The 16,080-nt window shown below is 39.6% G+C and overlaps 2 protein-coding genes across 2 annotated transcripts in view; one reads left to right on the forward strand and one right to left on the reverse strand.

The window, feature by feature from the left end:
* The window catches only part of LOC132788844 (protein EFR3 homolog cmp44E), a 67,086-nt gene that overhangs the window by 14,688 nt on the left and 36,318 nt on the right, over nt 1-16,080 (reverse strand). The gene's annotated exons all lie outside the window — the stretch shown is intronic.
* Nucleotides 1-16,080, forward strand: part of LOC132789045 (trichohyalin) — a 34,112-nt gene that overhangs the window by 8,254 nt on the left and 9,778 nt on the right. The window contains exon 2 of the mRNA XM_060796785.1: nt 6,619-6,949. Within this exon, the coding sequence (XP_060652768.1) occupies nt 6,814-6,949 (136 nt within the window). The 5' untranslated portion in view covers nt 6,619-6,813. The remainder of the gene's footprint in view (nt 1-6,618; nt 6,950-16,080) is intronic.

The following is a 16,080-nucleotide window of genomic DNA, read 5'->3' on the forward strand; positions in this document are numbered from 1 at the left end:
AGGTTAATTTAGTATTACTATTCGATAGCTTTGGTATTTTGTCTGATGGACAATGCCTAACACTGTCTAAAGGTGCGAAAAGAAAGCTATTTTTAACAGCGTGGGCTAAAAAGTTGAAGTTTGCCAACAGCGTCCGAAACCACAATTATATTATATGATAATTGTGTTTAGTTGTCCGAGTTTCAGTAAATTGGATTATTGTGCTTAGAGGAATACGAAATGCATAACAGTTGTTTTTTGAGTCAGTTTGCGCAGAATATAATTGTTGAAATTGTTTAAATATCTTTTCTGAGTAACTTGTAACTCTATATCTGAGGAATTGTAATTTATTGTTATATTTCACCTCTTTCGATTTTATGACATATTTTTATTTGGTTGAATTTGTCGAATATTTTATGTTTTCATTAATACTTATTTATTTTGTTGTTACTATCGATTTTACTGCATCATTTAGATGTACAACATAAAAAGAAGTTGGTATTTTTATTTATTTAATGACTGCACAAATAAAGAAATAACACAAGTGCTGCACTGTTCACGGTTTCTATGCAGGTGGCGAGAAGTGTTCAGCTTCAAGCTTCAATCTTCAAGCTTCGTCCAAGTATGAAGCGAAGGTAAAGAAATTGCCACAAAGGCAAGGTGCTAAAGATGCAATGTAATGCCGCAGAGATTAACCTTCTAACATACATAATAAACTAAATATGTAGTCATAAATAATGAAAGAGAGGAACAAAAAAAAAAAAACGATGAAAGAAAAAAAACAAAAACGTGACGCTTCCTAGACGCCGGACTTCAAGATACAGTTTAGTTAGCTAACAAAGCGTGAAAATGACAGCGTGCTTAAGCACAATGCGATCAAGGGGGCCAGACAGGGGGGGACAACAACCGGTGGGGGGTGGCAAGCGGGAGACGAAAGGCGGGAGGCGGCCGAACAGTTGGAGATCTCTCTGAGGTTGGGGCCACTGCGACTGATGGCAAGATTGACGGCCGTCCATCAACAGGCAAGCAAGAAGGCAAGCAGGCAGTCAGGCAGTCAGGCAGCCCAGAAGCAAACAAAACGATGACAAACAATATGCGAACGGATGCGAGATGAACTCAAATGAGACAGTGAAGGTAGTACGGCTTGATAATACCCTGTAGTAACCGAATCAAGTATATCACAAGGTTAAGCTTCATTAATTGGGAATGCGAATTGTGAATTGAGGAGACTCTGTAACAGAGATAAATAATAATCTTAAATATAATCGAAAAATCGTTAGAAAGTGTAATTACTATTCTTAACTTTTAAATTCCAATCTGATGATGAGAAGTTGATTTTTTAAGAAGTAAGGGCAATTAGTATTCAGTTTATAAATAGATATTTAGCATAAATAAATAAGTATCACCAAAAACTAAGCTAAGTCTCATCGATAATGAGTAAATTATGTTAAGAATTATTTACAAGGAAATTATAGTTTTAATAAAAAAGAATTTCAAATCAAAACGTATTCAGGACAAATTGATCCAAAATAGCAAATATTCAAATGACAGAACAAAAAGTTATCCATTTTTGTTTTAAGTGAGAATATTATACGGAAAATTTAAGAATGTACATGTGTTTATTAATTGTGATAAAGAACATAATTGTAGGCTGAAATTAAAGTAAATATGTTAAGTACTGTGTACTATATGATGTTGATCAAGAAGAACTAAAATGGCAACTTCGGTGTGATATATATAAGCGATGAGTTAAAAAATATTTATTTATTTAAATTGATAGATAAACTCTTTAGGAATGAAATTAAAACAAATTCTTTTTCCCAAATCGATAGATAAACTTATTCAGAAGAACACCACAAAATTGCAGAAACTTACTAAATTTTCTTTGGATGATACCGAGGTTAAAGTAGGTGGATCTATCTCTAAGATGGTGATCGACAATGTTATATACAGCAAGTACAGGGTATAATGCGATGGCATTGAAACAAAGTGTTACGAGTGGGCGCTGAAACGGATGTGCATAGCATTAGAACAGAGTAGAAAACTAGCAGACAGATAGAGAGAGAGATGTATATAAGAGAGAAAGAGACAGCAAGAGAGGGGAAACAAAGTCGCTGTGTCATCGTTGTCGCTGGCCCAGAGATGCGCACACAGAGATATGCAATATGGCTCCAAATGGGAGTAGCAATTACTAATTTCTTTAGTAAAGCTCATGAATCAGGGGAATTTAGTTGTAAAAATCGAAAATGTGTGGACTCTCTCGACGGAACAGTCCATACACACACACACACACACACACACACTCACACACATCCACAATGATCGCAGGTCGAGTGCGCTCCATGGCTCCGATGGCTTCGATGCTTCGATGGCTGTCGGCGTGTCCAAGTGCCTGTCTATGTCTACTGAGGTATTGAGCCCCAGTGCGGCATCTACTCACAGATGCCTGAGCATAGATATCGAAATGCAATTAAGTATTTGCCAAGTCTGCAAATGGACGTAGCAGCCACAGCTTCAGAGCTGCAGAGCGCCACCAACAAAGCAAAAGGCGGCACGCATGGAAAAATGCGCTCGAGACAAAAGCGAACGTTGTTTGTCCAGCGGGAGTAGACTCTTGAGAGTCCAGCGCAAGCTTTGCATAACTTTGACGTCGCGTCGTCGTCGTCGTCGTCGGCGGCAATGTCCAACTCCAACTCCAACTTCAACTCGAAGCCAATGTCGATGTCGATGGCGGTGGTGGCGGCGGTGGCGATGACTTCGACGGCGCTGGCTGCTGTGCGCTTGGGGCTTGTCCATACTTACAAATTGGACTACACCTTCATTTTCACTTCAAGCCAAAGGCTGCGTTCTGCTTGCGACTCGCGACTCGCGTCTTGCGACTTGACTTAGACCGACTCAATTTCTGCTGTTGATTCGTAATCCCCCCCTCTCTCTCTCTCTCTTTTCCACTGCTATTGCTGCTGAACCTGAACCAAGAGGTCAACGCTGCTGGCGCTGAGAACACACGCAAAGTGGGCGAACGCGTTGTTTGTTTGGGCAGCGATGATGTTGCCGCACTTTTGGTTTCACTTGACACGGCTGATAGAGGGAGGAGGTTGTCGGAGTTGAAGTTGGAGTTGGAGTTCGACGGATCAAGTGGAGAAGTGAAGTGTGTAGAGAGAGGACACTCTATACCTGGGCTGGGCTGTTGCTATCATTATGCTTCTTGATTGTCTTCTCTCTCTCTCTCTCTCACTCCTTGCCTCCCATTCGCAGTGTTAAAGTTCAAGTTCAGAATCATTATTGTTCTTTGCGAGAGACTTTTAAGAGCTACGTTTTGGCGAAACAACAACGGACAACAAAATGAGACTCTTATATATATGTTATGTATCTCGCAGTAATAAGCTACGCTTTAAAAAAATATAATTATAAGCACACTACTGGCTGCTCAAAAACACCTCACTTTGTGTCCGTTGTCTCCCATATTTATATATAATTTACGTAGAAGTGGTTATTCACCATTAACTTATAATATATTCTTGCTCAGCATCAACAGACGATTCGATATTGCCATGACTGCTTGTCCGTCCGTCCGTCTGTCTGTCTGTCCGCGAGTTAAAACACCAAGATATAAGGTGTAGAGTTCGCAAATTGGCGTGCGATATTTTTGAAATTTGCACGCAAGACGAGTTTAGTTTTCGAATTTTGTTTATGATTTATTTTATCTTATTGTGAACGAACTGTTTTGAGTTAAAACTTGAATATTTAAATGTTTAAAATGTTTGATATCTTCGTTTGCCACATATTTGGTATACCTAAATTAAAATTTAGCGATATTTATAAAGTCATGTTTAACAATATGAGATTTTGCGTCTCCAAAATATTCAAATTGTGGCTGGCTGGAATACCAACATTAACATAAATATATCGAAAGACAGTTTACTTTACCATTAGAGTGATAGCACTCTAATAGCCTTTTTCCACTGCACTCAGTTTTTTTACGTTTCGAACCGACTTTTTTTTTTAATGGGTTTTTACATTGGGCGAACGTAACATTTGACCTAAGTTGAAAAAAAACCGAAAAAATTGAGGTTTTTTGGTCCAGTGGAAATAGGCTATAAAATGGATTTTTCTACCTCTAAAAAGTAAGAAGAGAATTGATTTTATTAAGTAGTGTAACTTATTATAAAGTAAAAACCAATATTTTTAGTGAATTATATAAAAGCAAACATTAAAATGAAAAAATGTATTAGAAATTTTTAAGAAATAATGAAAAAGTAGATCCATTAAAGTTTGTACTTTTTTTGGTGTTTTGAATTTTAAAAATGTTTTATTTATTTTGTTAAAAAAACCTTTGTTTCGTGTTGTGTTTCTTTAAAAAGCAATTAATATTCCATATTTCCACCATAAAAATCAGCGGCTAGCGGGTATTTTATAGCAGAGCACACTTCGAATTTTGCCTTGTTGCTTGTTGAGTGATAACTCAGCCGTTCTTCAAGATGTGGCCAATTTGTATAATTTAAAATAATTTCGCATAAATTAGCCACACACTAGACAATTGCCATTTGGCAAATGCCACTGAAATTAGATGCCAAATTGCATTTGCCAAAGTTCTTTAATTGCACACATGTGTGTGTGTGTGTGTGTGTGTGTGTATGTGTATTTCCCTCTCTCACTGTAGACGTGTAGATGTGTGCGTAGAGTTGTCTACGCTGCGCGGGCAGCTACGAAGCGCTACAAATTTTATGTTTATTACACCTTAATAATGCGTGTTTACAAACAAATCACGTTCATGGCGCAATCAACGCGCAGCAATCGGCATCGACATCGCCAGCAAACAGCAACAACAGCGAACTGGCAAGGTAACAGAGCAACAGAGCAACAGCGACAGCGGCATCTGAAGGAACTTGGAGTTCTCTTTGGGTTCTTGCGGTGTCCAATGCTGACTAGTCAGCTTCCCATCAACGTCAGTCGCTGGGGCGAGCGCACGCATCCGCACTCAAATTATATGGTAAAGGATTTTTATTGGCAGCTTGCAGCGCTTTCTTGCCCCCTCTCCCACCCTACGTTCCCCTGCCACCATACGTTCTCCTATCTGAACTGAGACGCCGTCGCCATTGATGTCTAGTCGGACAATTGCCTCTTGCTGTGTGCGTTCTCTATTGCGCTCTCTCTCTCTCTGAGTGTCTCCCCTCCTTTTCCCTGTGTGCTTGTTAGAGTGAAAAGCTGTCCTGTCTGTGGTAAGTAAGCCAGTAAGGGGCAGTGGGGCAAGCTGTGAGCTCTGAGCTGTGGGTCCGCAACGAGACGCTCGTCGTTGTCCAGGTGCCATAATGGGCATGCATTTTCTAGACATTACAGTGCGCTCCTGCAGTTCGAGTTTTGGGTGGGTGCGTGTCTGCAGCAGCAGTGGGGCACAACCGAGACTTAAGTGGATACTCATTGGCTGCGCCTGCTTAGCGCACTTGTGTTTACTTGTGTGTGTGTGTGTGTATGTGTGTGTGTGTGTGTGTGTGTGTGTGTGTGTGCGGCATGTCCTCGAGGCAGCATGCATTGTTTGTGTTGCAAGTACTCGTATTCAAATATGAATACTTGCATTATCGCGTTTGCTTAATCACAATCAACATATTTTTTCGTCTTCGTCTTCGTTTTCTTTTTGGTTTTTGTGCTGCAGGACACACCCAACTGTCGTTTGAGGGGTGGATGAGGGGGAGGTGGACGTGGCGGTGCTGAGTCTGGCATAGCATAGTTGATGTGAAGTTAGTTCTCGCCACATCCGCTTTGCATTGGTATTCGCTCCACTCACTCACAAAACACTCACGACACTCACATGGCCAATTCGAATTCGTTCGCATGTGACAATGGTAAAAGGCGAATTAAATCGCGTATGCAGACAAACACCCTCATGTTGTCTACGATGTTGTTACTTTATTTCTGTTGCTCAGGCTAACGAGCATAACGCAAAACAAACTTGATTCGCTCTGCCCACTTCAAGCTGCCCCGCCCCTCTTGCTGTCCCCCTGTCAACCAACTTTGCTTACAGATTGAGATTCAGATTCGGATTCAGATTCGGATTGGGATTCAGATACAGAGTCATTGGCTTTTTATTAATTGGCAATTATTCTTTTCTCTGCCGCCTATTGTTGTTGGTGTTGTTTCTATTGCGCTGTCGTTGTCTTTCTTTTCTAATTTCTTATTTCTTATTTCTTATGGTTTATTGCGTTGTCGGCAATTCGAATTACGCGCAGCATACAAAACTCTTTTGTTCGCAGAGGGGGGAAACACATCCAACATATCTGTACCTGTATCTTTAACTATGACGGATGGCCTCAGCTATATTTGGAGCAAAAATAAAAAACTTTGATTTAATTTTAATAACACTTTCGCTGGCATGTGAAGTGCCCATTAATAAATATCAAGTACAAAGCAACAGATGATTTACTTAACTTAGTTAACCCAATAAATTTTTAACCAAAAACTTTACGAGGTCGCGACTAATGAGGTGAAAAGTCTAACAAGCGACTTAAGCAACAAAAAAAACACAATAAACAATAAATAATAAATAATACAAAACACAAAAAAAAAAAATCAAATAAAAAACACAAAATTGCAAATTACACGTGATTTGACTTTGAGACTTGTCTTTTTTATTTCGAATTGCAGTTCGACCCATTTGACAAGAAAACAAAAAAAATATTAAGTGTTTACCATAGGTTTATTCAACCGTCAAAAATGCCAGGAACTGCAGCTTAATCATTTTCCCCAGCCAAGTGACAATAAGCAATAAGCGATCCCCAACATCAGTGATCCCAGCAAACCAGCAACAACAACAACAACACATCAACCACAACCGCCGCGATGCCTGCCAAACTGTTACCACAACAAATGCACTTGCCAGGGCCAGGAACAGGGCCAGGAACAGGGCCAGGAACAGGGACAGCTAATGGCGGACCACGTGTCAGCTTCAATCGAGATGTTCATGTGAAGCGCATAGGTCAGTGTGTTGTGCTAAGGAACATAACCTCAAAATAACCACAACACACGCAAACAAACACGCATAAACATGCTCACATCAACTCACATGCTCATCTCATATTCGAAAGCTAATCTCAATAACCCGAAAACTGTTTCCTAAACTTTCTGGATTGATACTTAAATGAGTGACTAAATGATGTTCTATATAGTAGCTTAACACTTTGCATTTAATATCATTACAATGGTAACTTTTCTGCTTTCGTATTGTTTTCTATATTTTTAAGAATATACAACGTTTAAAATTGTTTCAGTATATTAAAAACAATTGAGACTGTAGTTACTAGAGTATTTTTGGTCATGTTTTCATAAAAATGAAAATTTTATATTTTGCATTTTTTTGGCCACTTCCAAAAATTTATTATGATTTATTTGTGTCATATAACATTTGTTGTACTTTGTTTTATTGTTATATTTTTATTGTGTTCATAACTGAAAGAATACACAAATGCGTATCTGGCAAAGGTGTCAAAAAGAAAAATTGCATTAAATTTTAAAGAGAAGCGCCAGCTTTAGACTAGCCAAGAATAAATACCCTTGTCTCTGCCATAAAAGTGCGCATCACAGATAAAATGTAGTACGAGTATAGAATGTATATATGTACATATGTACGTACGCTAATTTTGGTCGATCAATGTCGCTAACAACCCACGCTGACCCAACACATGATCAGCTGAATGACTACATAATTCAACTAGCTAATTAACTGGGCAGTCGCAGTCACAGTCACAAGCGATTGTGCTGGGTTCTAAGATGGTCAGGCATCTTGGCAAGCGAATCACCTTCGTGTCGTTTCCAAAATGGTCGTGTTGCCCCGGGGACAACTGCAAAGCAACAGCAATGAGAACAGCACACAGCAAATGTCATTTGGCTACACAGAGAGAACAAGTAGGAAAGCAGCAGTCGAATGTGCTCGACTTTGAAATACTTGTACATTGAAATGGCTTTTTAAGCCTGCTCAGGCTTGATAAATATTCCTTAGCATTACACCAGTAAAATAGTAAATGATTACAAATATTTAATTTTCTCTACTATTTGTTTAACTGATTGAACACTTTATAAGAAAATTAAATATTTGCAGGGGTTCAATGGTAAAGAGAAGAAAAAAAGGGTACAGGCCAACTTGGACTTTTCTATATAAACTGATTAAGTTAGGAATACTTCTTTATTTCTCTACTTTTCATTATAATAACTTAACGGCTTGCACGATATTGCCTCAATTGCATTATTCAAAACTAAATTAATTGCGACATTTGCTTTTATTACATACATATTTATATGAATCTGATTATTGGTTTATTAACCCTCCATCATATATTTGATATATATTTGTATATGTAAGTCTATATAAAATGAAATGGATTTGAGTGAGAAAGTTATATTAGAGTGTGGTCGATTAACATATCAAGTATTTTATTTAGTTGCTACAAGTAACTTAAAGTCGAGCACACTCGATTACTTTCTCACTTGTTGCTCTCTGTGCATTCAGCAATTGCATAATATTTGGCACTGCTTTGACGAATGTCTGTTTTGATATATTGAATACAATCAAGAGAACTGTCGATTTGCAATTCCGCACACATGTGCAAGAGAGTGTTGATACATAGTTTTGTGTGTTTTTATATATAGTATTCTCTAGAAGTGTAAACAGAGCGAGTGAGAAGTGGGCGAGTAAGCCAGAACGAATGACAAAAGCAATGCTCGTAACAATGCCGCCTCAACAATAAAATGTAGTTTACCTTGAGAGCTTCAGAGCACACACACACACACATACACACTAAGACACGCATACGCAGTCACATATAACTATTTTAAATAAGTAGATATATTTTATAAGGCATTACAAGCTCTAAAGTAGAGACAACACGGCCAAACAATCTGTTGCCGCGTCTGGCTGTTAAAAACTAAAGTATCACTTTGCACATCAGTCGATGGGGTCGCTAGGGGAGAGAGAGAGAGAGAGAAGGGAGGTGGGAGCTGAAAGCAGAGGCAAAAACTCATCAGTGGCACTCGCATTAAATGCTGACCAAGCTGGAGCTGTTGCTGCTGCTGACTCTGAGTCTGGGACCGAGGCTGCTGTTGTCTGTTTGTCTCCAGAGTCGACTACATTATTATTGTTATGATTATGTCTGGCAGAAGCGACAGCATAAGCCACAACAACTACAACAACTACAAGAACAACAACGGCAACAAAAAGGGAAACAATCGCTAGTCACAGCGGCCACATTTAATTGCAGGGCAATGCGATTTATACCAAAGCCGGAATGGAATTTATGGCGACTGTCTGAAATGAAGAAATTAAAAATTGATTATGACAAAAGCGGCACAAATGTAAATTATTTAGCTGCCTTTAATAGATGCGTCTGTGCACGCTGGACTGCTGTAGCTCGTGCTCTTCCCCTTCCCCTTCCCCTACCCCCTTGCTCCGTCCCCAGCATATGAGCATATGCCTGGCGTGCTTAGTAATTGGCATGCCACGTTCGTTGCCTCAGTCTTTTGTTTTGGACGACTTGAATTTCCTTTGCGATTCAGCTGGTCAAATTGATTTAAGCTGCATGCACATATGGCTTCAAGTTCTCAATTTTTTGTTGTTGTCGTATATAACGTTAATTAACTGTTGCTCAAAATCTAGTTGCCACTTTTTGTCAACTTTAAAATACTAACTGACGAGCTTAACGAGTAGAGCTCTAAATGAAAAATATCACGCTGTCTACTCAATAGCAAGAATTATGTTTATTTGTTCTTGATTAACCCTTCTATTTAAATATCATTAGCATTGCTAAAATATTCGCAAAAATTTCAGATAAGCTTTGCTCTTAAAAATATCGCACGTTGTTTACTTTGTGATTTAATTAATATGCAGGAATTCTTTTTCGGATTACCATTTCCATTGGTACCAATTTCCAACACTTGATCAAAGTCAATGAGTTTGAGACCTACATCGTATTCTATTTTATTTTTGAAATACGCGAATCTTTCATTAAATTAAATAGACTGTGAAATAGCTCTAGTTGTGTTTGAGGAGGTATTTAAATTTGATTTATTTCTTTAAAATAACTATAATGTCTTCAAGTCCTATCTTAAAACGGCCAAGGCGCCATCATTTAAAAAGTTTAACGATCATGTGTATGTATAATTTTATAAGTATGCATCATAATAGTGCTTTAAATGACTTCGTTGTTCACATGCAAATTGAGGCAATTATGTGAGAACGCTCTGCTAAAATGATGATTTAATTTTGGTTCAAGATGCGCCACTCCAACATATGTTACTATACTCGTAATATGCACATACTAACATGTTGTGTGAGTGTGTGTTTGTGTGTGTGTGTGTTTTTACAAAGAAATTGTTGCGCCTGCGGATCCATCGTTGAGTACACAACGTCTAATTTCAGCTAATTTTTTAGCCTTTATGAACGAGCTTCGCTTGATGGTCCGACTGAGTGTGAGAGTGAGTGCGAGTGCGAGTGTGAGTGCGAGTATGAGTATGAAATATGCGTTCAACTCAATGTGCTTTGTTTGGCTCGAGGGGCAACCTTGCGAAGCGACAAATTTGGCTAAAACGAGTTGCGCTGTAATAAAAATCAGCTGCAAAAAGCTTCTCAGCTGCCAGCTGCTGTAGTTGTTGTTCTCGGCTTCGTCTCTGATGCAGCGATCGTCTTTGTGATGCATTTGCAAATTGGAAGGCGGACAAGTGTAGACAGAGAAGAGAGCAATATGAGATTGCTAGCTGCCTGTTTGCATTTTGCACAGTAGTTAATCGACAACGAAAAGTCTTTTCAGCGTAGTTGTGATGCTTCGTTGCTAGAGAGTATTCACTGTACTTTATTTAATTGCAATCTACAGACATTAATTGACGCACAGCTGTCGCTGTCGCTGTCGCTGACGAGTTTATTCCTATTCTGGGTCTTGATGACATAATTCACATAATTTATGTATGAGCAAAGAGAATGTGTATCTCAGACGAGAGTTCAAGAGAGTTTGCCTAGCTAATGTGACTCTTTACAGTTACACTGACAGCCGACAATTGCCATCTGTGATTGCGTAATGTACACGTAAACATATTGTATATGCAATTTGCACTCTGAAGACTGCGGCGTAAGAAAATGATGAGCGCAACTGTTTGCTCTGTTTGCTACTGTGTTTGAACTGTATCTTCAATGCATAATACGTATTTTAATGAGCTCTTATATATTTTAATTAATTAACTTAATTGTGTGGCAGCAAAAGCAACAAAATATACAACGAGCGTAAGCATCATTATGAAATTGCCTCGCCGTTTCCGACTCGTGCAATTTTTGCACCGTTCGCTTGCTGTGATTTTTAATTTGTGGCCAGCTTTGAATTTGATTAGCTTTTTAAGTGGCCGGCCATACCCTGTACCCAAATGGCCTAAACCCAAAATGAGGGTATGCCGTGTCATACGAAAATTAATTAAGTCACGTGCTGTGACAGTTCAGCACATTAGCGGAATTTTTAATCAACATTTTAGTGTATATATAATTTTGATTGAATAACATCGTTTATTAATATATTTTCAATAGTTTACGTCGAACGTCAATATATTTTCAACATTCAAATTCAAATATCTAAATATGTTTATAGAATCTATTATCATCTTTAAACCTAAAATATCCTAATTTTGCGTAGCTTTGTGCTTAATATATTTGTTGATTATATTTTGGTAATGATTGAGAAATCATAAATACTCTAGTTATTATTGTATGATGTTCAGATGGACATGGCTATATCACTTAAGCTGTTCTTACTGATAAAGAATATTTCTACTTGTTACATTTCTTGAGGGCACAAAGTTATAACACCTTTCCCTTTTTCGTATAGTGGGTATGCAAAGGGGAAAACTTGAGTATTCTTCAAAATTTTTAAATGGTAAGAGTATATTTAATACTTCATTTGGTTGAATGATTTTCATAACCATTGTAATTTCTATCACAACACATATTGTGATTAAAATTAATGAATGAAAAAAAAGAGAATTATATCCAAATACTTAAAATTAATATAGATATATAATTTTGTTAAATGTGTTAAACAAATAGTTCGCTGCTAATAGCAATTCTTCAATATAAATTCAGCTAAATATAAATAGTTGAAAATAAATGCAGGGTACTTTCAGAGTCGACTACTCTGCAGTTAAGTTAATGTGCTTACTTGCTGATGATGGCTTTGTTTGAGTTCCTCCTACTACGCAATTTTCACATGGAATTGCTTTGCTCGAATTTGTCAAACCTGATTGTTGTTGTTGTGGCAACAGCGACGCAAGTGGCAGGGCAAAGCGAAAGGGGAGGGAATGACAACTAATTCAACGACGACGACGATGATCTCTGGGGCTGCCCGCGCACGCCATCGCCACCATTAAAATGCCATTTATGTTTTTTTTATTTGTTCATAATTTTATAATTTGCATATTCTGTTTTATAGTGCTTCATTGCGCCAACAACAACAACAACAACGGCAAGAAAAACTGTCAGCCCGGCCAAAAGAAACTTAATTAATAAGTAAGTCTCATTTTTGGCATCGCCTGCCCACCATTTCGCACTATTTTGCTTTTGTGACATTGGCGTAGGCAGCAGCTTCAGTTCAGCTTCAGCTTGGTTCCTCTCTTGCCCGTCGACCCCTTCCGCATGACTGTTAACTGGCCGCTGCGGTGTTTTGCGTCGTTGTTGGCCAAGTATTTGCCTCAGTCAGGTTCTTTGCCTGGTTGGCATTGGGTGTTGTTGTCGCGGTCGCCTGTTATTAAATGTGTGTGTTTTTCAAGTGTGTTTAATAACAACAAGAGCTGTACGTACGTACGTACATATAATGCTGGCAGCAAATGGAGTTGTCGATCAGCTCAAGCTCAATCAATTCAATAAAGTCAAGCAACTCGAATCGAATCAGCTCCCTCTGCTGCTTTGCTAAAGCACAACTCCGGAGTCCAGTTCAGATTCTCGCATTGAATTGCAAAGATTGCGTCATTTGTTTATCGAAAATGTGTATTGAAATGAGTCTGAGATTATTTTTAGCGAACTTTTGGCACTCGGCACTGGCACCGTCTAAAAGACTGTGTGTCTTTTGTGTGTTCCGTTTCTCTCGTTGTCTCCTTCGTTGTTGCTGTTGCTGTTGCTGTTTGCTCTCACTTAATGTGATGTTGACAGCTGCTGTGCGAAACAAGTTTGTCGCTTAAGTCTTTCGTTAAAGCCTCGGCTAGCGCGAATGAACCGCGTCCATTCTTTAGCGAAAGTTTCTATTTGTATTTGTTTTGAAAGTCATTCGAGATCAGCTTAAACATCGACACCAACAACAACAACAACAACAACAACAATCACAACAGCAACTCAACCACCCGAACGACAACTCAAGTGCATAGCAGCTATTTTAATTGGAGCCAGCGAGTAGCACGATTTTAAGGCAAATCCAGCGGCGCAGAGTGAAGGATCGAACAGGCGCATGTCAATACAACTGGCTTATTTACATACTTGTCACATTCGAGAGAGAGAGAGAGACCCTTGGCTGCTTGGTTGCCCAGCTGCCTAGCTGCCTGGCATTTGCCAGCTTCAAGGACGCGTCGCGCTGCGGCATCGCTTTTGATGTGATTAGGAGGCTGGCCAAAGCAGCCTGGCAGCCTGGCACCCTGGGAACCCCTTTAGAACCTTCTCAACGATAAGAGCACAAGGGCATTCAATTATTTCAATTCTGGAATGAGTGCGCGGTCGTTTAGCATCGGAATTGCTGCTCGAGGTCCCCGCCTAGATAAAACTAAAAACCTCAAAGCCTCTGCCATGCCCAGGTCCAGGTTCAGGTCCATGCCTTCATTGCCTTCATACCCCTGCTCCCTCCCGTGTCCCATACTTAGATTCAGAGGCCTAGGCTCGGCCCAATGAAATCGAAAGTGCGCAGGTTAATTGAAATGCCCGAAAGGCGCGCCGCACTCTGTTGTGGCATGCCGCAGTCGCAGTCGCAGTCACAATCGGAGTCGCAGTCGCAGCGGAACGACCATGAGCCTCAAGATCTTTGGCACTGGCATGCCACTGCCCATTTGCCTTTCGCGTCTCTTTTGCAATGTCGATTTTGGCCCCCAGTCAGTTCATTAGTGCTGCTCGCTTGAACTTAGACCAGTAGTGGCCACAGAATGCGGGTGGACAAGGCACAGAAGGGGGAATACGGGGGTGCTGGGGGACAGCCCTAATAGACTGCTATCTGCCACTTGACAGGTTGTGGGCGCTATTGATATGGAACATTTTGGCCTTGCGGTTGCTCTTAATGTGGCATCCACATGCGAATTTTTGGCTAGTCTAAACTGATAATCTACCGTGGCTTGCCAGAGAAAGTTGATATCAGGAAATCGGCAGGGTTAATAGTACTTATTATATCAAGAGATTAAAATTGCGTGCAACACTGAAAGAACATTGGCAGAATTCTTGCTAATACGTTAATTCTTCGAAATGTAGTTTTACTTTTCTGAGACTTTCCGACTTTCATTGGAGAACTATAGAAAATGCAAATGGTTTTATATGAAGTTAACATATTTTATTACTCGTTTTTTCTTTCAAAGCTTTAGTCAACAATTTTACACCCACACCCAGCTACACATGATTCACTTTGTATTCCAGTAAATTATGAGAATGAGTAACACATAATACGGCTGTAAACCAGGTACTCAACTTAACTTTCCTGGCTACTAGAGCAGCTGCTTACAATATATTTGTATTTTCATAATTATGGTTATTAGGTCTGTCTATAATCACACTTTAATAAGATAATTGTTTTGCAAAATTGTTGACGTACTCAAAATCAATTTTGAATACAATACAATAGTACCGCATCACTTAACATGTCGTGTGATGAATTAAATCGCATTTGGATGCATTACTTTTAATGCATTTTGTTACTCAGTCACACGACTTTTCGATCTATGTGCTATACTAATTGTGACAATAGTTTAATAAACAAGCCTAAACGCATTGAATTACTCTCGAGCAAGTTTAGTGAGTAAATAAAAATTCCTTTCACGAAATACCTGTTAACCAAAAACTAGTGCAGGGAGAAGCTGCCAATGGGCTGCGAACGAGAGCAGTTTGTAAACTTTTTTGGTGAAGGCTGAAAAATTGGTTCAGATCAGATTAGATCAGTGTTATCGCAAGTACGCCGAAAAGAAATTGTGGTTGTTGTTGCATTTAGCACAACAGAGAGACAGAGAGAGGGGAGAGAGAGAGAGAGTAAGTCCCGAAGGCACTTTATGCTCATTGGAAGTCAATGGGGAAGCGTTCGAAGTCATTCGGCATGGGCATACAAATCATAGAGCCCGTTGGCCATGGTACGAATTCATTAAGTGGATCGATGATTAAATTAATGAATGCCTTTCAGCGCCTTTTGCGTGGTGTTGTTATTGTTGTTGTTGTTGTTGTTACTCTTGCTTTTGGGCTCTCAACAAGCGATTCGCAATCAATCATAGCTGCACTCGTAGAAACCAGAGCACAGAGCAGAGTCGAAGCGAAGTCAGAGTCAGAGTCAGAGCAAAAGTCGGGGTAGAAGACGAAGTCAGAGGCATTGTTAAGAGATCGCTGGGAATGCGGCAAGGCAAGAGCATTTACTGTTACTTGACATTGACTTCGGTTTCACTGGCAGCCGCGTGGCACAGGCGGCAACAACTGTCGCTTAGTTGCAATTTATGTTTTCCTGTTGCCTAAAAGCAGCCACCACCTTAAGCTAAGCACAGTGCAACAGCAACACAAACAACAACAACAACACAATGTGATGGGCATGCGATGCTCCTCGAGGTAACCACAACCTCGCATGTTGACTGACAGCCGCGGCAACCTATCAAACCACATACACACGCATACGATATGCTAGTGTGTGTTGTGTGTGTGGTGCATAGCCACATTTTACCTTGACACATTTAGCTTGACAGTTGATCGCATATCATCATTTTGCCAAGCTGCAATCTCTGTTCGTAGTTCGCAGTTCGCAGGGGTAAAACAGGTACCCGGATAATCAGTGCTTCGATGGTGTGTTTGCTCTTGTTAAGCGCTTTATAAACAGTTACAATGATTTTAAAGCGATTTTTATCGAAATTTGTTGTATTAAATGC

Source organism: Drosophila nasuta, chromosome 3 (genome assembly GCF_023558535.2).
Source record: "Drosophila nasuta strain 15112-1781.00 chromosome 3, ASM2355853v1, whole genome shotgun sequence".
In the NCBI taxonomy this organism is placed as follows: Eukaryota; Metazoa; Arthropoda; class Insecta; order Diptera; family Drosophilidae; genus Drosophila; species Drosophila nasuta.